The sequence below is a fragment of the Falco naumanni genome, chromosome 1, assembly GCF_017639655.2.
Source record: "Falco naumanni isolate bFalNau1 chromosome 1, bFalNau1.pat, whole genome shotgun sequence".
Classification (NCBI taxonomy): domain Eukaryota; kingdom Metazoa; phylum Chordata; class Aves; order Falconiformes; family Falconidae; genus Falco; species Falco naumanni.
The window spans coordinates 19,068,770-19,095,953 of record NC_054054.1 but is presented as its reverse complement, the minus strand read 5'-3'; the positions used below and the strand labels follow the sequence as shown (position 1 = coordinate 19,095,953).

Below are 27,184 nucleotides of genomic sequence, written 5' to 3'. Positions count from 1 at the left end.
GTTAATTTTGCAGATATTTAGCAGGCAAATTTGCATTCTCCCACAACTTGAATAGCTGACAATTGACAAGTTTCTTAGAAATGAAACATACATTGCTTGTGTAATACTGTAAAATAGCTGATTTTTATGAAATCTAATATGCCAGAATCCTCAGCTGACATGAATCAATGAAACTTGGCTGGTTTATGTGAGCTGAAAATGAGACATTGTCTCTCAAATACTGTTTGGCTTGGCTGTAACTTTTGGAGTAATCGGTATATACAACTATGAATAACATGCTTCTCAAAATATGCATACTTTGGTCAGTGTTTGGTAATAGGGATGGTTTGTGTGATAAGTATTTTATTGAATTGGGAAAATATTTTCTGTGACCATTATTAATATACGTACTTCTTTGCTGAATTTACTTTTCTTTCTATTAAAAATTCTAAAAGCTTTTACTGTGAGTCTTTTCCACCCTATCCTTTACTGCAACCTCTCAAACACATATTTGAGGTAGGAAAAATATTTTTAATGAGTAAATTCATAAAACCACATAATAGAATTCTTAGCACAGGTGAAAAATTTAAGATATAGTAGATGGATTATAAGCCAAGCCACTGGCTTATAAAAAAGAATATTTTTTCTTTAAGAAATTCAGCTTTAGCATGTGTGATTTCCCAAGCCTCGGTGACACAATGACAGATGTTTGTAGTTCTTAATTATTTGTAAACCGTATTAAGGATACTTAGAAAGTGCAGTTATTAGAAAAGAATTAAAGTGTAAGTCTGTCTGTATTACCACAGTTTGTGAACAAGATGTTAAAATAGAAGAGTTTCTGAGATTCTATTTTAAATTGGGTAACCACATATGTACATGCGCATTGTATTTTAATGAGCTTTTTTTATGACTTTTTTTCAGTGCAGTTTAAGGGAAATAACAGTTCCCTTCACTATGTCATAATTAATCAGGTTTAACATACCATTTCAAAAGTGGTCCAAAAGAAGAAAAATGTGCACTATTAACTGATTATAGAAGGATGCACTTATACACTACAATACAGATTGATTACAATAGTATGTTTATTATGGCTTATTCAAAGACTTACCTTCTAAAACAAATAAGAAAAGGAAAAAAATAGTAAAATCACCACTATATATTATGCCTATTGAAATAACATGTATTTGCTTCATATCTATGCAGTTCAACTAGCCCAATGGACAAAGAAAACATGCAAAGCACTCTTTAAGTGAGCTATTCCAAATGAAATTATTGTTGCATACAATTACAGTTTAACTACCATAAATCCCCTGTTAATTGATATTAATGTATTCATTAATATTCTGTGTGCTGGTAAGTTTGAAATAATGGCAAACTTTCTTGTTAACATGAAATTTGCATTGAAGATGACCACCAATAACTATCTGTCTGTAAGGGTTCAAGATGTGTTGTGGTAAGATCATATTCAGATTGTCAACATAATCAAGTTTCTGACATGAGAAATAAATTCTTGTAGGATAAGGTCAGGGTCAATCAGACTAGAAGTCTTCAGTGTTACATACAGGGGGTTCATTGCTCCTTCACAGAGGTCCTTTGGCTTGATTAGAGCTACAGATCAGAAATGGATAGGAAGTACAAAAGTACACTATAAACTTCCAGATAGAGCTCTAATGCATTTGTGCTATGCTAGCCTTTCATACAGGGGAATAAATAATGGCTTGGAATGTAAGAAAACATGTCATGGCTCATCCACTTGCACAGAAGCAATTAATTTTGGATAAGTTTTTAACTCCATCTCCTTAGAATGGATGATTATTTTCATCAATCATTTTAGGTTGACCATGAAGAGTCTGATCTTGTGAGGTACTGATTTACATTGTCATGCTCATTGTCAATGAGCAGCTGACGAGGCTGCTGATTGTCTTACATGAATCACTTTGACTCCTTTGAAGCAATAGAATCTGATTAAAAGAAATCATTACTATAGAGTTAAACATCATTATTCTTTCACTTTGGCAATGAGTGGTTTTGCAAACCTTACCTAAAATGTGCTGCAGAATGGCAGTAAATGCAAAATTAATTTGAAGAGGGCAGCAGATATTGCCCAGAATTTTAATCATCTTAATTTAAACTAAATGCTAAAGGCTAACACTCTTCCCTCCCCCCAAAGAAGAACAAGAGATTAATTTCTTAAAATTATTGCTATATTTAGCAGCTCATAACATCACCAACATGCACATTTCTGTGATTTAGATTTAATACAAATATTTCAAAATATCAGATCTGAAAAATGCTTTCCATTTTTGTTACAGGTCTATTCAATAAAATATATAACTTTGGTATAACATGTTTTATTATATATAGCAAACCATTTTCATTATCATCAAAAATATATTATAGCACTTGTGAATTATGGGGATTTCAATACCTCAGATAACCCATTATATTGGATACAGTATCTTGAACCGGTTCATAAATATGTAGACATGATAAACATGTACATTTTCTGTTGGAAATGGCAAGTGAAAGGTCTTTGAGAATTCTAATTTTATTAATGATTACGCTACTTAAACTACCTTTATGCTACTTTATTAAATACATCATAAGACATTATTTTCATTGAAAATATGTTTTAAATAAGGCAAGTTTTGTAAGAATTTAAACATAGTTTTTTCTTACATTAAAAGCTTCTTTTCTTATAAGGTGGTCATGCCTCCCTTGCTAGTTCTAAATCACTACACATAAAGCAATAAAATTACAGAGCTAAGCATCCTCCAAGGATGAAATCACAGTGAAGAAAGCTGTGATATACTCTATGCTGTTAATCATGTTGTATCATATCGCATCATATGATGATACCACAATAGAAGAGAGCTGGTTATTTACACAGTGGTTCTGACTGCAAATGTAAACAAAGATGAGTCAAGCACCTCAGCAATGCATTGACTTGCTAGTTTGTCTCCAGGGCTTTACAATGTTATTCATTAGTTCCATTGTCAACTTGACATGAGGCACCTATTTTTAAGGTAAGAAACTGGTCAGTTGACAAAGTGTCAGGTGGGGTTTTCAAGTAAATACGAATCTTTTGTTCCCTTTTAGTTCATTATTAAGTCAAGGGTACATAGCTCTATGATCCCAGAAAAACAAAACACTGTTAGATTTGTATGCAGTTTAAGGAATTATATGGCATAGGCTGTTGGCTTCTAAAACATAAATGCTCCAGAAAATCTCCAGTAGAGCAAGTAACAATTTAAATGAACTGTTTAGGTAAAGTCCATGTTTTAATATAGATTAACAGAAGCCTGATGGCTATTCAGAAATTCTTAGTCCAGTTGAAATTATTGGAATTGGTTTGGAAAAGCTCATGTACTTGTACATCAGTGTAGGTAAGAACACTTGAGAATTAAAAGGTATGACAGTTGAAGCATCTTTCCAGAACTAAATGCTCCTTCTTCTTAAGGTCAATTTTAAGGTGAATCCTATTGTTGCGATTTGCTTTTCTCCACCAGAGGATAACATACAGATTACAAACAGATTCATTGTTGCAGGAGGCTGCCTGTCTAGCTATTCTTCCTCACTTCACAATATGCTGTCCCTCAACAAAGAGGTGCCTGCTGTCTGTGGAATGTCCACATAGCAGGTTCTGTCCTGAGATTCACGTGTTCCTCCTTGTACCAGTATCATAAGTAGCATCATCTCTTTTCTATTATTTAAAGGTGTCTAATTTCTCTAATTTATTACATTATGGTAATAATGTATTACCATACATTATTACCATACCAGGCATGTGGTAAACACCTAATTATTATTTTGAAAAACTTATATGTGGCAGATTAAAAAATAACCTATAGTCTCAGGTTATTCTCAGGAGATCAAGTTGAGAAAAATGTTAAATTCTCATCCTATAAATATTTCTCATTTCCCAGGGCTTTATGAGGTTAAGATTCCACTAACCATACAAAAATGTCATCCTCACCCACAGTTCCTCTTAAATACATTAATCTTCTCACCGAGGCTTAGAACTCCTGTACTGTACAGGAGTGAGAAATAGGTGTCCTTCCTCACTTATGTTTATAGGACATAGTTCCCCAGAAACTCCTCTGGAGCACTTCCTGATTTCATGGATTACTGTCTCTTCAGAAAGAACGGTTCTTTATATTTCTCTTCCCAACCCTCCTACACCTTTTTAATGCCTAAACAGCTTGAGCTGATGAATCATTGGCTCTTTTCTTTCCTTGCTGTTTATTCTCCTGCCCTTGTAGCTTTGAAGATAATCAGTCGGGTATATTTCTCCTCCTAAAAGTTATTTTAAAATTGAGAAGTCAATTAAGAATGCCATTCCTAGGAAGGCTGGTGAGGTTTAGTCTCCAAAAAATGAATAATCCTGTCCATGTTACGAGCAAAGCAATATAAGTAGAGGTACTTGTTTAAAATCCTAATGATTTTTCAGTCACCTTGATTTCTCACTTCACATTTCCTAATATATTTCATAAATATCTGATTCCATCTTTTAAAAGAAGTTCTCAGAGGTTTTAGAATCAGAACCATAACCTGGCCAGAAGAAGCAGGCAGAAAGTGGTAGGAACAGTTTTGTGATTTCTTTTATTGAGCCATGCAGTGTGGATACTTATGTTTCAATCTTTTTCTAGTTCTTTATCTCAATTCAAGGGGGAAAAAAAGTATCCATGCATAACTTTGCAATTCCCTCAAGGATATCATTGTGGTGTTATATGAGAGATATACCACTGTATAATAAGATCTGTATGTCAAGGCTCCTTGAGTTCCCAAATACCATGCAAAGAATTTGATCAAAGTGCTTTCAGCGTAGAATAGATGTTTCACTATAATATTTAACAGTAGGTCTAATAGAACAGATACTTTATTTGGATGCTGTTGAGTAACAATAATAAGATTCCCATTTTCAGACAGAGTCCACCTTCACTTGATTGTTGTTTGTAATCAATGGAGAAGGTTTACTTTTCATCCTGTCTCCCGCATCATTAGAACTATCTTGGAAAAAAACTTTTGCTGTACAAAAAGTGACAATAATTCTCTTGTATTCTCTTCTGAAGTTCTGGTTCAGAAGTCCGTATATGATAGCATTAAGGCAGCTGTTGAAATATGCCATGTAATAACTAGATACAAACAACCACTCTGGAATCCTAGGGATTATAGTTTCTGGGTTGAAGGCCACAGCAAGGCCTATGAAGTTCAATGGGGCCCAGCAGACTGCAAACAGTACAAACACCACAAACATGGTTACAAAGTTTCTGAAGTCATGTGGTTTCAGCCGGGGGTTGTTATCTGGTTTAACCCTTCGCCTTACCTGAATAACCAGGATCCATATTCTCAGGTAACAGAACGTAACTATGGCTATGGGAAGCAGGAAATGGAAAAACACAACTGCTATTGTATAAGCTGAGCTCACAGATTGTGCAAATGTACATGAATAAATCCTGGGGTCATACTGTAGCGATCCCACAAACAGGTTGGGCACAATAGCAACAACTGTTAGGACCCAGATAAGAACAACATAGCACAATGAATTCTTGTTGCTGTACAGTTTGTCATACTTGAGACTGTGGCAGATATAGCAGTACCGGTTGATAGCGATGCCTGTAATATTGAAGATTGATCCAATGACACTTAGGCCCATCAAGAAGCCGCTAATCTGGCAGTGAAGGTATCCCAGATTCCATCCGTTGTGAAATACAGATGTGAGAACCAGTGGATATGGGTAGATGGCTACAACCAGGTCTGCAACTGCCAGGCTTACAACAAACACATTTCCTGTAAAATAAATATAAAAAAGCAAGTATTAGTTTTGCTCTTTTCTGTTGCTTCTGCTCTCAATATATTAATGAGCAGCCTTAGTGGAACACTTCAAATTTAATTAGTTTCTACTTTCTAGATCAAAATTAATTGACATATATCAGAAAAAGACACTCATTTTTAATCTAAAAAGGAAGTATCTTAACTTAAAGATGCACTTTTTAAAAGAAACTGTCTTTGAGTTTAATTACCATGACCTAATATTTTTATCATCTCATTTATTTGGATTCTTCCAATCATACCGACTTAGAATTCATATCAAATTAAAATATTCATAACTTTAAGCCTTGCTTTGGTTTTAAATAGATAGTCTCTCTTGAAAAATCAGCAGAAGTAATATAATTACTAATAAATTTCAAAACTCACATTTACCTTCCATATTTAATTTAATTCCCTTTCCTTACATTACCCCTAAACTTTTCCAGTCCTGAAATGAAAATCTTTTTTTTCCCATTTGCATTTCAAGCATCCATGACTTTAACATGACTTTTAAAGTTAGTCTCTGAATCTGCTGGCTAGCACTTAACTAAACTTAACTTCTAAGAATCTAGCAAACATAGCTGTCTTTCCTGAATTGAGAGACATACTCTTCAGTACAAGAAGTGCTCCTGGACAGTGACCTAGACATTTCCCAGACACTTTTGATGCCACATTCTCCTCTGCCTCCAAACTGGAAAATTAAGAAATGATCCATCATCTTGGATCATTTTTTAATTAAAACAAAAGGAGATTATTTTGGATTGTATTAGTTCTTGATAGAACCCTTCTCTGTTCTTCAAAGACAATGGAAACCATCATAACTATGTGTTTTGAATTAATCTTTTGAGTATAATTATATATTATTTTTCTAGTTGCTTAAATGATAACTCATCTGAATGCCTCCACCATTCCAGTTTCTAGGAACATCACAAGATACACTGATACAGCTTTTATTTATTTTTTTAAATAACTGCTACATGTGTTGGTCCAGTTATTCATGTCCATAGCTACAGAAAGCTATAAATGTGTATACACACATGCGTGTGTGTAGGTATATAAATACATGTGTATGCATGTATACATATGCATGTGTGTATTGCAGATTATATTTTAGAATTCTGAGATTATTCACTGAAGATTAAATATGAGCTCCTATTGCAACCTGTAAGAAAATACAATGCTAGTTTTAGATGATGTAGAATTTCATTATCAATCCAAAGTTGGCTTGGTGAACTGCTTTATGCATTACTTTTGAGCAGACAAAAATAAAAATAGGTAAAAATAGGTTAAACAAAAGGTTAAAGCATCTATGGACCAATACAATTTGCAAAACTTTTTTTTTTAAATATTACCTCAAGCATAGTCTCTCACTAACCTTACGCTTTAAATGGTCAGGTAGAAATACTAAATCTGCAGACACCTACAGAGAAAATCATAGAAATTATCTGGGTCAGGATGCTACTTATTCTTTTTTGTTTAAATTTTGACACATGTATGAAGTACCACATTTGATATTTGTACTAATGGCAGCTGGGACAAATGGCTCAGTTAGAAGATTGCTACACTGGATTCATAGAATTTGTATCTGGATTTATAAATAACTTTCTGTTGATGGTGTTTGCAGTTGTTTCTTCTTTAGTCCAGGAATTCACTGCCAAACTGAAATATGCTTATCCTGAAGGCTGTGGCAGAATTCCAGATCATTTCAGCACAGACAGTAGAGCTCCTTTAAGCAGAAGATGGCAAGTGAAAAAAACATTGCTTTCAGAATTTACCCTTCACATAGTGGCAAGCGATACAAAAATGGATAAAAAGACTATATGAAACTCAGAGCTCTGTGTTTATCTTGTGAATCAAAAAGTGGAATGTGAATGAAAAGTTGCTGTTGGCAAGTTTTTTTCCCTGCCCAGAATATTGCAGGTTTGATGAAATAGCACCATATCAACTCCAGATGGGACAAAGAACTGGGACACTTATTTAAATGTAATACTTAAATGAATCCTATTTATTTTCTGCTTTGCTGTAGACTGCCTATCCCAAGCTTCTTTCTCTGCCAATCCACTGAAACTTGTGCTGGTGTTCTCCATTAATATTGCTAATATTATCATTATTTACCCACTTGAGCCACAAGATTCAGCTATAAGAACAAAGCTAGAAGCAGGGGTTGGGGTGGTGGTGGGTGTCCCTTTGTTAAAAGAAGATAGGTGGCATACATTGAACAATTTTAGCTGTGCTTTGGAAACAGCTGAGTCTACGAAGAGTAGGCATTCTGTCTCTGAATCAGCCAGATTTTAGGCTTCCATAAAGTGGTGCACCATGGTTGTCCCAGCTTATCTTTTCAGTCAGTTGTCACAGAGTGAGAAACTGAAAGTCTTGGAAATACAAGCTGCTTCATACGGAAATTCAAGGCTAGCAAGATATCCTGGGAGCTTGACTTTTTAAAAAAATCATGAGCTTGGAAACCAAGTCCCAGGCTACCAGCTTATAGTTAGTATGTCAGCTGGATGACTAAAGCGCTGGGCTAGAACTACCTGGAAACCAGGTACCTGCTTGCAGAGAGGACTTTTAACCGGCCTTTCAGGAAGGGTTTATCTTCAGTCTTGAGTTGAGATACATTTTCCTTGTGAGTCCAGAAACTTTGTCATTAAGATAGAATAGAAAATTCAAGTAAAAATTTATTTGGGACTTGTATGTTTGTTGTATATTTTGAGGTTCATTGTTTCAGACTCTGAAGTCTGATCTAAAATGACATTGAGCTTTCATGTGTTACACAATATACAATTCAAAAAATATGGTCCTAGATTTAGGCACCCACCAGCAGTGGAAAATATTGATATTCTATGAAATTCTCATATTGTGGGAATAGCATATTATGAAATTAAACTCTTATGTGTGTGGAACACTTGGTATTGTAGAAGTGAGCATCATAAAAAAGAGATACAGGAAAAAATTAAATTTTGTCTTCAGAGTCGGGTTTGAACAAATGCTATAAATGAAGCCTGAAACTCCATATCGAACCCTTTTAAAAAGACACAAAATAAAACTCTGGAGTAACTGTTCCTTGAACAAAATTTATTCATTCTCTTTAGAGTGAGATCCTGTTTCTGTGAAAAAATTTGATTTATGTCCTTAAAGAATGAACTACTGTGCATTAACACCAGCTGGCTGAATTGAGAAGATAGAGTTTGAATTTGACTTAAATCAAATAAGCTTTAACAAATTTAAGCAGATGTTGTGCTACAGATGTGTGTCAGAAGAAAGATAATCTACTGGTAACCAGCTTTAGCAGGCTATGCTTTTAGACGCAGTCTAAAACAACATTTCATTAAATATTTTCATCACCCTTACTGAAAAAGATAACTTCCTGCTCAGCAAACACGTAACAGCATCAGACCTACCTGCTGAATAAAATCTGCTTAACAAGTGCTCTCCTAGACAATCTGACTTTTCCAAGAGCAAAATACAACATAAACTAAGTGTAAAAACTGTGACCCTGAAAGATCATAAAAAAATGCTTATGAGATTAATTGCCATGATGTCAAAATGAATGTAAGAGCATCAAATCAGAACTACACAGTAGCATCTTGTATCTGCATAACAAATACAAACTATGTGGGTTGATATTCCCTAGATTTAGTGCTACGTCCTGAAGTTAATAGGAATTAGAAAGTTTCCTGAAATTTCTAGCAACTTCAAGAAATGCAGAATATTAATAGAAAAAAATACAGTTGCTTAGTCTAAGTGGTGCTGAATGCCCACCATGGACCCAGACTGGGAGGCTGAGCACTTTGCCAGCAGATCAAAAAGGACTGATTTTTCCTGCAGTTTTAGGAGAACTGAGGGAGATGTGGTCTACAGACTTCTTTCCTCAAGTGCTGAGACTGTGAAGTATTTTAACTCTTCATTTCTTATTTTGATTTTAGCCTGGGCAAAATAATATATTGTAAAAAGGGAAAGAAATTATCTATAGTACAAGATAACAATGTTTTAAAGCATTAGGGACTCCAGCTAGGATTTTTCAGTAATAAGGAAATATGAATGAATTTTTTAAAAGATCTAATTTTACTGGCAACATTGGTAAGGCTACTATTTCTCTTCCTTTTTTTCCAAAATATTTCTGTACCTTTTAATATTGGTTGCTCTGTCACTATTTCTGCTCATCTGTTTCAAATTATTTCCTGTATAAATAATGTATTGGCTTCTTACAACAAGTGCTTTCCACACACCATCATGTTTTCATCATGTTGATACATTTTGAAGTATATAACACCACATTTCCTGTTTATGCATTAGTGTTCCACCTTACACCAGCTTTAACTAAGACTTTATGCCAACTGGAGATGCTTGTGCTTTTAGGTAAGACTAAACAGTACATGCAACTACCATTAAAGTCATGTATGAAACTTTTGTCAGTAGCCATTGACTCAGACCTCTAATGTTTACTTGTTAAGCATATCTTTAAGGAAAGAGAATAGTTGCAATGTTGGATCAGTTACAAGATCAAACTTAATTTGTAACTACCAGATCCATGCCATTCTTATCTACTGTCTTTTTATCACCTGTCAGACATTGCCAGTTATGCTAACAGTCATTGCTGATTTTTTCATAACTAGGCTTACTTGACTAGGATGCTTCACTATAAATTTAGATCAGGTTTTCTAGGAGTTGTGATGCATTCAAATATTATATTGCTAAGATTGTTATTTTATAAAAATAAAATATAATAAGTTTATAAAAATAAAATATAATAAGTTTATAACAATAAAATATAATAAGTTTTAATATATTTAATAGCGCTAAAGTTTCTGTTTACATTTTAAAGCACTGATTTCTGATCACTCTAATACTTTTACTGATTTCTTCAAGGATAGCTTACAGATATTTTTTTGGCATTTAAAAATGTTTCTCATTAATCCAGCCCTTGCTCATAATGTTAATCTGGGGTTTTATGCTGCTAGCTGAAAACAAGACTAAGATTAGGTGCATGCCACTGAATGCCTGCAGCAGTAGAGAATTTGAATGGGGTATGTCATTGTTAAAACTGAACACAGCCTCATACTGACACATTTACATCTAGCAAAAGCCACAGCATTGATAGATAGCTGGCAAAACACCTGGTTTAGAAAACTAGTAAGTCCTCTTCACAGGTGAATGGTAGGAGTGAATAAGTCTCTGATTCTAGAATATAAAACATTGCATGAAATAAAGCAATGAGCTAGTTTATGAGGAAAGCAAAATTAGAAGGCTAAGCATAATATTCAATATGATATACTTCATTTTGCCACCAAGAGCTGAACTTTTTCCTTAGAAAGACATTTTGTTAGGCCTCTGCTTTCACAGCTGTTTCCATGCACAAAATGGTATCTCAGTGACAAATATTAACACTAGGTTTGTTTCATGTTCCATGAACATTTTTGCCCTGAATATTGTTGCATTAGCACCACTATTTCACTTGTAAAACATCACAAACAACTACAAAATCAAGGAATGAAAGCTGTTCTTGTGAGTGTCTGATGCAAATTTAATAAATTATCCTTCCTTGTTCATGTATCTGGAGACAGAGCTCACCTGTGCAGGCTCAGTAACCATTCTCCCTGGGACCTTCATCAGTCGCAATGTTTCAAGAAAAAGAAGACCTGTCCATAGTCTTTCCAGGATTAATTTAATACTGGAAAGTTGATGTACCTTGCAGCACAGTTGGGGATTCCACAAAGGTCATATGCAATAAAAATTATTAAATTAAAATACCTCTAAGTGGGGTCAATGACCACCATTTCTTAGGCAAAATCCCAAGGTCAGGTAAGGTTACCTAGACAAGCAAGCATGCAGACAGTCCCAGCTTCACAGAAGAAAGATTTGAAAGGTTTCAGAAACTAACAGTCCTTGCAGCTCAGCATCAAAATGGCACAAAACAGCTGAGCAAAAATGTAGAAATAAATATTACATAAGCTCCAGTTTCTCCTGGGAGCTTCATTCACTTAACAGATCACAATATCAACTCCCCTAGATCTAAAAAGCCTATTTTTAAACTGAAGGCACTATTTATAAACCTGGCCTGAATCAAGAAGTCCACATGCACATTAAATTTGAATAGCATGATGGGCCCGTGGGTTTTGCTTCTCATTAGCAAATTAACCCTGATGCTGCAAGTAGTGGTGCTGGGAAATTTGAATGGCTTAATGCCCACAATGAACCTTTTCACTCCAAGCACATGAAGGAAGACCTTTCTTTTTCCTTTTAAGATGAAAAAAGACCTTGTATTATTTATTCTTAAAACCTCATTCAAATGTACACCTCTGAATCATAATAGAAGGGATTTTCAGACCCTCTATCATCTAGTCGGTACACTAATGAAACCTGCTCTGTAATTACAGACATGGCAACTGCCTACAGCTATAATGAGGTCAGGCAGGTAGCTTGTTAGCACTAAGGAGAGAGTATTAAATATTTATGGTTTGAACTCATTTATAACGTTATTAATGTAGAGATTTTGAGTGTCATGGACAAGTTCAGGTACTGCAATGACCTAAGTAACCTAACTTCTAACTGCAGTTGACAGAAATTTAGGGTGCTGAGTCTTACAGGTCTGGACAGCTGGAGAACTACATTACAGTATATTTGAGAGATATGGAAGGATAGATTTGCTAAAGATAATGTTATCAGAATAATCCTTATTGTAATACTTTATTCTAGTGTGCTGCAAGCTGAAGAAAATTTGACATAATCAGCACAGCACAAATGAAAGACGCAATTTGAAAAGAAAATGTTATACTGAATTTAGATTATAATAATTATCACACAGAAACTTCCAGTGAAGCTGCAGCAACAATTAAATTTGAAATGCCTATGCCATCTTCTGGCAGAGAAAATTAGATGCATGAAAGACTAATTGGCAGAAAGTGGCAGTGAGGAATTATATAATACTCAGAATAAAGGAATGGAGGATTTTGCTGTCAGGTCCAAGCTGACTGTAGCCAAACACTATGTAGATGTGATTAAGTAGTTTTGCAGGTATGCCAAATGTCATGCAGTTTTCTGTGACTATCATCTACCATCTTTTTCTGCAGTGCCATGGCACATGTGTGTGTGAGACAGCTACTGCTTTCCTTCTTACTGTCTAAAAACATTTGTCAGAGCTATTCTTGGTGGTTCAGTCATGAAAGTGATGTGACTTCTACTGTCAGGCAGAGAAAGGAACTGAATCCATATGCTGGATAAGTTCTACAGACTTGGGGATGTACCTTGCCTCTGGCAGTTTTGTATGGCACGTCAGGGCTGCTTTGAAAATGTCTCTTGTGTTGGACCTCTTATATGATAGTACTTAGTTTATACTAGGCAGTAGATTTAGTAGGTGCATGGGATATTTAGTGAACTAATACTAGTACTAGAAAGCCTGAGCATGCCAAGAAGGGTAGTGCTATCCACCGGAAGAATTTGTGTGACATGAATTATAAAGCACCTGAGAAAAGCAGCAGTAAAGAAAAGGCCTAGACTACCATTGCACATTTAAGTACCTAATGTAAAAGTAGACAGGAGTTGACTGAAGACCTTTTGTGGACCTAAACATAAAAATCTAGAGGCGGTCTGGGTCTTTTTAAAGGATTTTTAAGCGCAGTTTTAAAAAGGACTTTAAATAGCACCAGTCAGAGCTACCAGTGAACCTCAAGCTACGTTCACTTTCCTGTTACATTATGCAGTGCCACAAAATATTCTGCTTTAAGACTATATGTAGTAGGTTCACGTCCAAGATGTTTTGCTTCAGAAGCAGCAGCAAATTGAACAAGACTTCTGTTCTTTTATGGAAACATCTAAAATTTTATCAGAGTAATAGCTAGATAATACATATTTACTTTGGTAACAAGGTTATATTAAACTGGCACTGTCATACAATTTTGTAGTTTTATAATATAGAAATAGTAGACCGAAGTCACTCTTACTAAATAAGTAGTCTTGAAACTGAACAATTCATTTTTTTAAACACTTCATTGACAAATCTCCAGTAGATGCTGATAAAATAAACAGTTTAATTGCTCTTTGACAAAATTTTGAAGTGCCATCTGCATATTTCCTGATACTCTAGATTAATATTGCTGTAGTTATGTGCCCCATTCAGTGTGTAAATATGTTTTTTCAGTTCTATGGGTGTTTTTCACCAAATGTGAAGTCATGACAACTAATCCAGTCAGATGTAATGCTGTTTAAATCATTCTTAACTTAGTTTTTGTTTGTCCATCCAGCCAAGGGTGAATTAAGACATAACAGAAAATACCAAGAAGGCTTGTAATGACATTGAAGTGGGTCAACAAACCCTGCTGTCTTGCAGATGGAAGTAAGAAAACAGGGCAGACAGATGTAGTGGTGTATGTCTTGAGTTTGGCGACCCCGGTTTTAGCTCTGCTACCTGCCTGGACTGTTCTTTCTACAGTTCACTGGACTGGTGTGTTTTCAAGGTCAGCACCTTATTCCCTTTGAACATCAGCCCCTTCTAACACAATGACAATATTGCAGAGACCAAATAGATTTGCCCGAGTAACTTATCCACTTTTACAGAGGGGGCTTATCTTACCGCTTCTGATTTCATCTTTTCTATCTCTAAATTCTATGATTTATTTAGGACAGAAAAAAAATCCTGTGGAACAGCCTGTTTTCCAAAAAGGTATTGCCTAGGTATTACAGAACACTCAGGTTGTCATCACAGTTCAGCAAACTGTATTAAACTGATCAGAATAACAATACTGCCGATGTCAGAGGACTGCGCTACTGAACCACATCACAGCAGAAGCAGCGTAGGAGTACTTTTTCCACCAACTGTATTTGCATTAGAGACTGGAAAGAAACTGACAGACAAAAATGGTACTATCACAGTAATATCACAGCTTAGGTAAATAAAAATAATAATACAGTTCAGAGACTAAAACAAATGAAAGGGGGAAAGGCAGAGAGGGATGCTTGTGAAATAATTATGGTTTGTATTTGTACAAAATCTCACAGATCAGTCAGGATTGGTGTTAGAAAATGCAAAGATACAACCTATTCCCTTGCTAGTTCTAGTAAGTATTTTGAGAAAACAAATAGGAGAAAACATAGAGTGAAGGTGCAACCATGTAAATGACAGCAGACTTCTATACTGTATATAATAATGCAAACATGAAATCCCTTTCCTGAATCTCTTTGAAAGTCAAAAGTTTCATGTAACAGGATTTTGTGGCTGAGTTCATCCATAGAATTATTCATGGGAAGAAAAAGAAGTTAAAAATCTCTCAAGAATATAAAATAATCCATTTTCTTTCTGTTATGACTAGTAACAATATAGGTGGTCATTCAGCAAACCCCACACTTCACTACAGAGTCCACAGTAGACAGCAGAAGTAATGAAATTAGTTCATAAAACAGCCTTCTCAGTTATTTGTCTTAAAATCAGCAATAGTAGGATATCTGCCAGGAAACTGGAAAATAACAATATAGAAAATATCACTTCCACATAGTTAAACACATGTGTATTAACTCTCCCTTCCTCTATCTATTCTCTATTCCTTTTCTTCCTTCTCTTATTTGTTCCATCACCACATTTCTCTCCTTACCACTATACAATCCAAAATATTTTATGTTTCTGACAGAAGCCTTTTTCCTCCTTTCTTTCCCCTCCTTCTTTGTTTGACCCAAGTTCCTAAAAAAAAGGTGAGAAGACACAGATGATTATCATATTACAGCCCCACCTTAACAGTTTGATGATTCTTAGGGTGTATCCTATCATGTCATTATCAAACACCCAGCTGCCTCTAGTTCTTCCTGCCTCCCCTTCATTTCTCTATTTTCTCTATTGTGCCACAGCAAAAATCCAGAAGTTGAATGGTCCTAGATCATAGCGGGGCAAATGAAATGGTATCAAGTATCATGGGGAACTCACTAAAATAAGTACTATTTTAATTGCCATATGAGTGGGGTTTGTTGATGAAATTAACTGATGGTACCAAAAAGCTCTTGCTTTTCTATAGCATCAGATATGCATTTACCATCAGAAATGGAAAGAAGGACAAAGAAGTAGAACTTGCATATGCATGGCTGCAAGGCCAACCTTCTTAATAGCTTCTTCTCCAGTGTTTGTCTAGTCCTCTTTTTGAAAACAAAATGGGGAAACAACAACTCTGGATTAAGAGACAGTGAAGACTCCACGACACATAATTCCTTCCCTATGTAAAAAGTTTTATAAACCCTTAGAAATTTACTCCAGGTCTTGGACCACAGTAGACTGTTCTAGTCCAACACTGGAACACCTACACTATCCTCTGATGTCTGCATATATCCACAGCCTGCCAGGAGAATCCCTATCTTAGCATCACCTTTGTAATTGGTAAGCACCCCCACCGACTGCAAGGTTCTGCTGCCACCATGCTGTGGTGAAAATATGGTAAGAAATGCAAATTAAACCTAAACTGGTTATGCTGAATATCAAGCAAATTCAAAACATGACAAAGCAACAATTTAGGATTCAGAGAACTTTCTTAGAGCATGTCGGTGTGAGAAATCTATTCAGGATTGCTGCAGCAAGCAATTAAAATTATAGCCCTGACAATCTGTGTCAAAATCTTAGAAGCATTAGCATATTTTTGCCCTTTGTATTATTTAAAATAACATCGATTTAGATATATGATACAGGATAGATTTATAAGAAACTAATTAATTTATAAGAAATTAATTCATGCTGGCAATTAATTATCACACTTTTGCACCTGTATAGTATAATTAACTCAGAAACAATGTTTGCTTGCTTATATTACACATGTTTTTTAAAATCGCTTGTTGATAAAACCTAAGGCTACAGACGAAATTTTATATTAGAGGAGAAGGAATGAAGACATTGCACTACCTTAAGGGAAAATTACATTTTAATTCTATCAAAAAGTTGGGAGAAATACATAATTTTGCTGGAGCTAAGTGGTTTTTTATAAATTTTTTTCCAAACAATCTAATTTCTAGTGCTGTAACAGAACAAAATGGATTTGAATAAAACAGTTTCTCAGTTTTCTAATGCTACCCCCATTGCTAGTAGCAATATTCTACAGAGATCTTAAGATAAAATTTAACATTTATGACATTTGAATGACCATAAAAATATTTTCATTTATATTAAGGCTTCTTTGTACAATTTAGTTTCTTCATTACAAAAGGAACTGGCAGTACAGATAAAGTAACAAGGACAAACTGAGCATAAAGAAATTATAGAACTTTAAAAAATATTCGTAAGTCATTATTCCTTTAATTCTTCCTAATAAAGAAATGAGGGTTTTTTTCAGTATTTCTTCTGAGTAGCCTAAAATAGACACTGACTTCACAGCAGGCAAATAATGAAGTTATCCTAAATTCATACCGATACCTTTACAGTATGATATGAGAAATACTGATGTACATCAGCTAGTTATTCCGAAACAGGATTCATGATGGTGTTTAAAAATGTTAAAATTGTTTAAATTATTTTAAATATGATATTTAGAACAATAATTATAATCCTACCTAAGCTTTTCATAGTAAAAAATGTTTGGCATGTCCTCCATTTAGGCATCACGACCTATGGGTCAACCGACAGTTACTGCTTATGACAGAATATGGAAACAGGAATGTTGGCTTGGATATACTGTTACACTTGTAGCTAATGAATATATCACCAATTAATCTTAACTGAATAATCTATTTTTTGCCATCAGTCCCAATGATAATACTTACACAGAGGTTGGATCTAGTTTGACCAGGCTCTGGAAGTTACAGCAAGGAGGGGAATTCATTTATTGCTTGTTGCTTTTTTTCCCACTGCCTGATGGGATTTTTCACATAGCACAGAATAAAGTTTCCAAGCAATAATTATTTGAGAGAAACTAGTAAGAGAAACAGCCAGGTATTATTGCTTCTTTACATCATGGAAGACTGCAGGTATTGCCACTATTTACCCTGATGAGTTTACCTAAGTGAGGTCTACCTCTTAAAGGATTTTCCTTCTCTTTAGTAAATACTGACATGCAGCTCCAAAATTTTTCGGTATCTTCTGGTTAGTTAATTAGCAAATACTTTACTTTTATATTTAACGCTAATTATAAATTAAATGAGGTTTGGATTTATGCCTTTTATCTTAACAGTATTAAATTAAGTTCTTTACTGAGAGCTCACTTACATGGAGACATGTAGTTTAGCATGCCGATGAATTTGCCAAACCACTGCGTCCTTTGAAGTAGGCTTTTGACTAGAAGCTATTGGCTAAAATAATGATTTAGCTAACTCCACTGACTTCAGACAAGTTGAAGTAGTGTAAGTGAGTAAATAAGTGGCTCTGTGTATTTAATATATATCATAATTTCCTTATTGAATTATTGTTCCTTTCCATCTTGTTTTGTTACTTGCCTGTACTCTGGTTTTCTTTCGTGAAGGGTGGTGTAGAATTTTTCAGAAAGCGTTTTTTTTTTTTCTATTCTTTAGGTCTAAAATGTCTGTTTATCAACAAATGTAGTCAAAAGACAATGAGCTTATGGCACTAGCTAAGAGGAAAGACATACACAAATACTGTTGACTTTCAGTACCTACATATGGCTTCAGAACTTATCCCTCAGGGTTCTTACTTAACCTGTAGCACCAGAAAAATCTGTTCAGTACAATGAAATAAATTGCTTAAACCAATACTTGCTGTGAAATGTATTGGATTTTGTATTACTGTAATTTCAGTACAGTAGGAGTTAAAAGCTGTGTTATGGTATCTCATCTGAAGTACTTGTACTCATTGATTTTTGTTATGACTCAGAAATATCCTAACTGCTCACCTTAAGAATCCAAACAAAATTGTAAAAACAAGTTCAATGCCTCCAGTATGAAAAACATGAACCCTTTCTCTGTGTGAAAATAAAATTAATTTGGAAAAGTATGCCACCAATATAATCTTTGTCTTATAATACTACGTATAATATATCTTGGCTGATGGAGCTCCTTTGTTTTTTTAGTGCCTATTTTTTCTCTTATACTCCTTTCTATCTTTGTTTAAATGTTAGGGAGAATCTTACCAAAAAAAGCTTTTAAGCAAGCTGAAAAGCTACATATAGACAGCTAAAGATAGTAACCCTTTAAATATTCAGTAAAAACTTTGCCTGTTCTCCCTCTGAACCTTACTGCTGAGTTCTTCATCTTTTTTTAGGAACAGGTCTTTAGTGTGCCAACATACTTCATTATTTATCAAAATTTAACAAACCAGAAGTCAACAATTCAACTTAGGGAGCTAAAAATAAAGGTGGCACCCAGAGAAGGGTAGGAAAATTACCTCAATGAATATTAAAAAAAATCCCTATGCTGAAAGGATGCCAGAAAGAAGAGGTTCTGTACAAACAGTGTATGCCAAAGATACAGTGTATTTATAACGTGCTGCAACACCTGACATGAAGTTTATTATGAAAAGGATGCAGTGGTGAGCAAGCAGTAAGGTAAACTTAGCTTCAGACGGCACTGAATGGTCCCTCTGTTTTACTTCAGTCTATTAGGGAATAATTACCTCATTTTTTACACACTATACTTGTAAAATGTTCTACAAGTGACTCAATGCTAAAAAAGAGGGGAACAGCAAGTGTCTTCCACATCTCAGCTAAAGCCTCCTAGATTTTCTTCCTTTCGTTTCGGAAACATCTGTATTTAGTTTTGTAGGTGGAAAGATCCCTTCAGCAGTTTTGAAAGTGAAAGACGGCTTGAGGTCCTCCGAGAGCCACTTTGGCAGTTTCCAAGTATGAGCACAAAGTGTCTGCTTTAGCAGAATAATGTATTTTGTAAAGCAACAGCAGAAGGGCTTCCCCAAAAGATCTGAAAATTCTTCACTCTTTAAAAAAAATATGTAAACCCAAACTAACAGCCTTCATTCAAGTGAAATAAAACTAGTCAGTCCATGATGCAGAAGTAACTATTTTGGTAACACATAAAAAACCTCCTTCAAACTCTGTTATTGAAATTGCATGTATCAGTTGCAACCACTGATAGGTAATAGTAGTATTTGGTGTCATTATATTCATTTCCTGATAGACTTGAATTCATATTTTAGAAAAGTACAAGGGCATTTTTTCTATAAATCCCAATATCTGGCACGGGACAGTGTCAGCTTTGTATGATATTTTTAGGGATATTCTATTAACAAGGGCAAGCTTCCTGTAAACCTGGTGTGGCAGGATGTTGAGCTCATCGGAGCTCTAAAACAGATCAATTAACCTTCTCCTTACAGTGATCTCAATGATGAAAACCATTTAAGACAGAGAAGAATAAAAATAAACCAGCTATTCCCTGCCTTTTTTGTACTTTCAAAGCAGATCCTTTCTTCCAGGATTGATTTCAGTCACTTCAAGGGCTTTGATGGTCTCCTGTGATCCTCTTCTCCCTGTTTCTTAAGCCTGATTGGATTTCTGTTCTCCTCAGCCATCTCAGTGCCCACTGTAGCTGCAAGTTCTCTTCTTGTTGATGCCTTCCCATGCCTGGTCTTCCTTTTGACCAGTGCTTGCTTTTACTGACCCTTTGCAGCTCCTTCTGAGTGCAAGAGTCATCTCCCCTTTCCTCTGGGGGATAAACCTCACCCAGGTATGCCTTTACTAACAGAAGGTAGCATGCAGAGTGGAAAAAAATAAAAAAGGAACGTGTATCTTTAGTCAGACTTGAGGGTGAAAAGAACAGTAGTTGAACTTTCTATCTTCAAGACAGTTGCTGAAAATGTCTCTTTTAAGTCTGCATGAAATTAAAAACTTATGCCAAACTACCAAGTCAAACAAATGAACAAATGCATCTAACCTTTTTCTTTTAGGACAAGAAGAAACTTAGTTATATGAGATATTCAGTAGATGTATTAAAGTCAGTAGATGTACAAAGCAAGAGCAGGTTTAGCAGTGCAGACAAAGTACCTACCTCAGCTTGGTCACCAACCATTTCCTCTGATGACTAATTGTCTGAACATCAGGCCAACCTGAAGACAATATCACTGACGAGCAAGCATTGCTCAGAATAAGAATTTGTTTCACACTGCTGAACAAGTCCTTAGAGTGGGAAGAATAGGCAATAAAATAGATGGTAGAAGTGACAACATAGCAAAACTAGCTTTTGATCTATATGTATTGCTTCTATCAGTGTGCTTTCTAATGAGCTACAAACAATAACTGACACAGCTGAACAGCTATATGCATATGTAGACACATAATGATGACTGTTGAACAAATATGGGCCATACAAGGCTCGAAATAATCTTAGATATATTGTGGAAAATACATATGGACTGCCATGCATTTGTGGTTCCATAAATAAGGAAGATTATTTGAAATCACTGCTGCCTCTAGTTCATAATGAAAATGTAATTTTTAATATGAAGTGGATTATAGTTAGGACAAGATTTAAGATTTAAGAATCATGTTATCCATGAGTTCAAATTACAAATCAACCTCAGAGCAACTTTAGTTAGTCGTACAAATACAGAGCATTTGGACTATAGTCTACAGTATTAAATGAGTGCATTAGTATTTATTAATGTGATAAGCCTATCATTCAAACATAAAATGATTTACTAAGAACACCAGTTACTAGATAGTGATCTTTTAGTGCTCCTACAGCACCTTGCTCATTGAGACTATTAATCTTCATAAAAATGAAGAGAGGGAATCCCAATACCCCAAAAAGCCAATGACAGAAGTCTAGTGAAATTATCAAACCACCACAAATACATCCTGTATTTTGTATTTCTCATGCTCACTATTATTGCACACAAACAAGCCCTTCAGGGAAGACACCTGCAAAATTCCATTAGCAGTAATTGCTGCATTTTATTATTTTAGTCAGTTCATCTCAAGAAAAAATAACTGGACCATAGTGATATCAAAGCAATGCTTTTCTAGAAGAAAATTCTGAGAAGCAATCGAATTAAAATATTAGCCAGCCATTGGCTATTTAAAATGTTGCTATAGTCAACTGTTTCAGAATTTTTTCAATCAAATTCAGAAAAAGTAGCATGATTACAAAAAGTTTTAATGGGACTGCAATAGCTGCATTTTTCAAATTTAAACATAGTCTCATTTTAATTTTCAACATACTAATTCATTACAATGCAGTCTCCAAAATTAACAAATCAGGCATAACCTGTTTCCTTGTAAATCTAGCTATTCTGCAAATGGACTTCATTTATTTGCACTCAAATGTGTTTAAGAGTGAATAAAAGCACCTCAGTAAATTCATTCATATAAAGATCTGAACAAACCTTTAAAGAAAATTCAAGGGTAAAAAACCAGATATCTCAACTCTTTGGTTTTCCTGGCAAAAGTTAAAGAAAATAAAATAGTGCTTCTTACAGAAAGCAGAAATATTTTCCTTCCTAAGCTGAACTTTGTATGCAGAAAAAAAATGAAATTCTATGTGGAAAAAACTCACACAGAATATGAGAGAAATGGATGATGGACACCTGTCCTTCACTTTGGAAGATATATTTCAGAAAAATTGCCAATTAAGTCCTTATTTTAATTCTTTTAGACACTATATACTGTCTGCCAGTGGATGGTGCTTTGCCTTGCTATACTGTAAGGTCAGTGCTTGCTGTAGAACTTCACCTAGTTTTCACAGTTATGTGAAAAGGGATTATTTTTAAAAAATCTCACAATTACTAGACTGGATCAAAAAGTTAATTTAAAAAACCTAGCATTTAGTACAGCCAACTTGGTGTCTTGTGGATTTTGTTAATAGGTTAGAAAAGCAAAACTTCTATTTTCAAAAGAATGTTGGCATTCATAAGGACAGAGCTGTAACAAATCCTGGCCTTCCAGTAATCTTAAGAGAGCTGCAGCATGGTCATGTCCAGCCTGACCTGAGCCAGCAGAAGATATTGAAGATACATCACTTCTACAGACAGTCAATTAATGGATTGCTTCCAAAATGATGCTGGCTTTTTTTCATTCTTCTGTTTCCTTCTCTGTTCTTTGATTTCTTCTCCCCTTCTTCTTCCCACAGCTGAAGGCACAAGTAGTGGAAAATACACTAGCTCTAGAAGACAAGCTCTGCTTCCAGAGCACAGATACTCCAAAACCAAAAGGAATGAGACATTTGGAGATAGCTTAATTACACTAGGACCAGCTCTTTTGCTTCCTTTCTTTCCCTCACTGATAAACTGCTGTTGGACGGTATACGGGGAAAGACAGCCTCTGAATAAAAATGTTTCATATTCCCTAGTCTGGTAGATATATGAAAGGATATCACATTGTTCGTCACTGATGGACAGCTTTTTTTCCTGAAATTTCTATGTCATGTGGTTAAGAAAACATAGGTGACTTTGCCAATGGCATGTATCAATCTAAGCTGAATTTTATTGTATTTCTTATATAGCTGCTGGAAAACTTCAGAAACTATAATATAAATATCCTGTACTGGTGATCTTAATGTAAACACATGGCAATGTCTCATGGAGGTTGTACTAGAATTACTATAAAAATTGCTACAATTGTTAAATATTTGAAAGAGTAAAAAAATGTATATGTTCTCTAGAAAAAGTTTACCATTAAACCTAATTCCAATCTTTCAGGTAATTTTTTTTCTCTAACAGGCAAAAACTTTGTATGTCATTTAATACTGGCGCAGTTACTGAAGTTAACAAATCTGTCAGGCCTGATATCTTCTTTTGTAAAGTTAACTGTCCTGTGAATATAATTGACTTATGAGCTCTGTTATGTCTAAGAATGAACACAAGTAACACAGCAGATTCACTAGCCTGAGTGAATCTTCAAGTTTTAGCCCTGTAAACTTATGGCACAGGCCAGCCATAAAAGAAAAAAAAAAGTGAAAGAGCCAGTGTTTGCGCTAATAGGCATTCATGTTAACATCTCAAAAGGGCTCCATGTTAGAGAGGAATTGTACTGATCGTTGCAGGAAGAGTACTGCTATCAGATACGTGTTCACATGCTGGTACATTCAAGATGAACAGAGGTGATCCTGTTACATGCCATTTCTGTACATTTTCTTATGATTGTATTGGAAGAAAGCTTTGAGGTCCGGTTGGGTTTGCTTGAGTTAATCAACGTACTCACAGTAACTTTGAGGAAACCACACCGGTTCTACAGGCATTGCAAATAAAGCTATTTTGCAGGTTTTAAAATTTAAAAAGTCACATACATTTGACAATGTGTCCTTATTAAGGCAATAAATCAATCATTACTATTCTCCTATAGACTTCCCAAAAAACAAACAGGTGTTCTAGAATTTTATTGTATTGAAATCTATCCTGTTATTTCAGCATAATGCCTGAGTGAAAAATATAAACTCACTCTAAAAATGATGTTCACATCCTTGACAAGATTAGCTTTTAATTTTCAGTTAACAAACAAAATCAGTTTAAATATCAAAAAGCAGGAGTATTTTTAGATCTGTGCATGTTGTATTTTCAGAAAGTCAAGAGAATATAAACAATCCAGTGGTTCTATGGCCTGTTTCTCAGCTGTATTGTTCTTTGTATGTGCAGGCACTGGGTGAGAATGTTCTTTAAATCACCTCGTCCATCATGATATGAGATATCCACATATCCGTATTTCTCGGTCCTTGACCATTTAGAAACAACATGGGAAAAAAAAATAAGCATGTGTAATTCTCAGTTCATAACAACATGTGCTACCTACTGTAATAAGTACAACCTCATAGGTTACAGTGTTTCACCGTAAGAACAACTTCCTGCTCTATAACCTGAACAGATGTTCATTTTACGAAACATTGAGCTTTGAGAGGTCTATTTATTTCTGGTACTCGCAAATCCCATGCTATTGGGAGCTGCAGCAGTTCTACATGCATGATATTTCTGGCCAGTTGTTTGAGCTACAGATCTGTGAAACAATAATTCATATTTATTTGCTACACACATAAAAATACTATACTATTCAGAGGATATTGTAGTTATGTCAGCAGTTGGAATCCTGTTCATTAGCGACATTTTATTTTGGCTCAGATCTTACTCTGAATATCTAAATCAAAATAACTTAGAGAGAGAGAGAGCACACTTATAATTTAGGAAAAATCTTTATTTTTTTAGCTGTTATTGCTAATCCAAAATACTTTTCTTGGTAGATGACTGTGAACTGGAACAAAGAGTTATACACTGGAAATAATAAACAGTCCTTGTAGTCAGCTAAATCAGAATGACTCAGTGTAAGAAGATCTGCATGGAAGGAAAAGATACACAGTAGAGCCAAGTCGATAAGGGTCCTCAAAGCATGTATATTAGCCACAATACACCTAAATATTTGATATAGACAGGGATCAAGGTTGGAGGAATTTTACTTAAGCGTCTAAACCCTTTCCTTCTCCACTAAGCTAGAAAATTTACAGATAAAGGCTTTGGTTAAGGTCCAGATCTTATCTATATGCAAAATATGTCTCTGGAATTAGTCACATCCAAGGGAGACTAACTCTTAAGGATCCTCAGTTAGTTTTAATTTTTTCTGAGACAAAATGATCAAATCAGTTTGAATTTGCATATTTGACAGCAGTATTCTGCCCACTGAGTTTTTGAGAGCTAGTAGCATACTACTTGTGAAAAGCTCTACAGAGCCAGCCAGAGCCATCATTAGAAATGTGTTTTGTTTAATTCAAGGATGCCATTAATTCAGTGAATAATTTTGTCATAAAGAAGATTTCTGTTGCTTCATGGAGTTTAAATGTACATTTGTAGTATGTTTCAAAAAAAACCCAACCAAATAGCTTTCAAGCATGGATTAACATATATGGGAAGACCTTATTCTAGGCACTTATTTTCTCATGCAATAAATTACACATAGTATTTACATACCTGCCAAACTCCACTCATTTCAAGGAGACTAATAACTGGCATGCTCTCAAAATTCAAAGCTCAAAGAAAATTCAAGTATGAAGTGGTGATGACATCTCTAAAAAAAACCTTTGTTGGAAAAACAGATGGGTGTCCAACTTGAAGTCATGAATGTTTTATGAGCCAATATTCTGTAGATTTAGTGTTTTAGATGTGCATCCATGAATGAGTCTGCAAAAAATATTTTAATAAAGTTGTAATTTAATGACTTGAACACAGTGCAGTTCTCTTATATTGCTTGCATCTTTAGTTTAAATGCATTCCATCTTCAAAATATTGCAGCCAGGAGATATGACTTGTGAATATGCAGAAGTAAGTAACTGGATGTTTTTGACTTTTGATAAGAGAAATTACATACTGGACACCAGTCAATCAAGTACTCACTAGTCTTTTCTATTAAAAAAAAAAAGAAAAACCTTATGTATAAATAATTTTTTTAAATTGTAATAAATTACTATGGAAAAGTCTTCAATAGTACTCCAAAACTGACCAAGTGGGTGTACAAGCAGCAACCCAGTGTATGGTAGCACTGAATCTTTAACACTAATTTTTAAACTAGGGTATCATGAAAGCTGTGTGCAATATTTGACAGTACTCAGTGTGTTCTTCTAAGAAGTAAGGAAACATGCTTCCTGCACTATGAGCTGCCGTGGAAAGATGGCTATACATCATCTATAAAGAAAGTACTCTTCCATCTATTTGCTAGCCAGGACACACACTTGACTGTGATGCTTACTGATCTGTGGGGAACTGGCTGAAACAGAGTGTACCGGCAATTTAGCTGCATTTGCAATGGCCCTAACATATGATATAGGCCTCAGAAAGGGCTGTCAAGCTGTGCTAGGAATATGCGTAATGTAGGCTTTAATTCTGTACATACAGAACCAATTTTGTAGGCTGGCTACACAACCAACATATAACATTTGTAGAGTGGGTTTAGTAATAAAATGACAGTAGAGACAACAGTGATGACAAGTTGCAGAGATTAAAATAATAAAATAATCCCTTTTTAATAACTTTAGCCCAGATTTTGAAAGCTGTATTTAATGTTTTGACTCATGTTGTCCACGTCAACTCATAAGCCATGTCCAGTTTTAACTGGAATTGGCCACCTAGTAGCTTGAAGTAGCTTTACAAATATTACCCACCAATTACTATTTTACTCTACCAGTAGCTCATGTTAAACTGTTGTTATATCAGACACTATACTGAAGTGCTGGGTTAGAACCAAAATGACAGTACAAGAAAGAGCAGAGGAAAAAGTATTTTCACATCTATATGAAGAAAGCAAAGTAGAACATTTCTGGAAATTTTTCATATTTTATACCTATTGATAGTCTTTTGCTGTACAGATTATGATGAAAAACAAGATGAGGTAAAATTTATTGACAAATATATTGGCTAGATCAAACTCGGGCTCTAAATATTAAGAAATTCTTTTTTAAATAAGAACTTTAGATATCATAAAGCCTCAAGAGAAGTGCTTCAAAGAAAATCCTGTCTGGATGTCTCCTCTTCTAATGTTTGAAACTTTTCAATCAAATTTGAAAG

General features: G+C 34.9%; 1 protein-coding gene across 1 annotated transcript in view; it reads right to left on the bottom strand.

Annotated features, from left to right (window-relative positions):
• Positions 1-3,768: 3,768 nt before the first annotated feature.
• MTNR1A (melatonin receptor 1A) overlaps positions 3,769-27,184 on the bottom strand; it is a 55,528-nt gene continuing 32,112 nt past the window's right edge. The window contains exon 3 of the mRNA XM_040583731.1: positions 3,769-5,769. Within this exon, the coding sequence (XP_040439665.1) occupies positions 4,901-5,635 (735 nt within the window). The 5' untranslated portion in view covers positions 5,636-5,769 and the 3' untranslated portion in view covers positions 3,769-4,900. The remainder of the gene's footprint in view (positions 5,770-27,184) is intronic.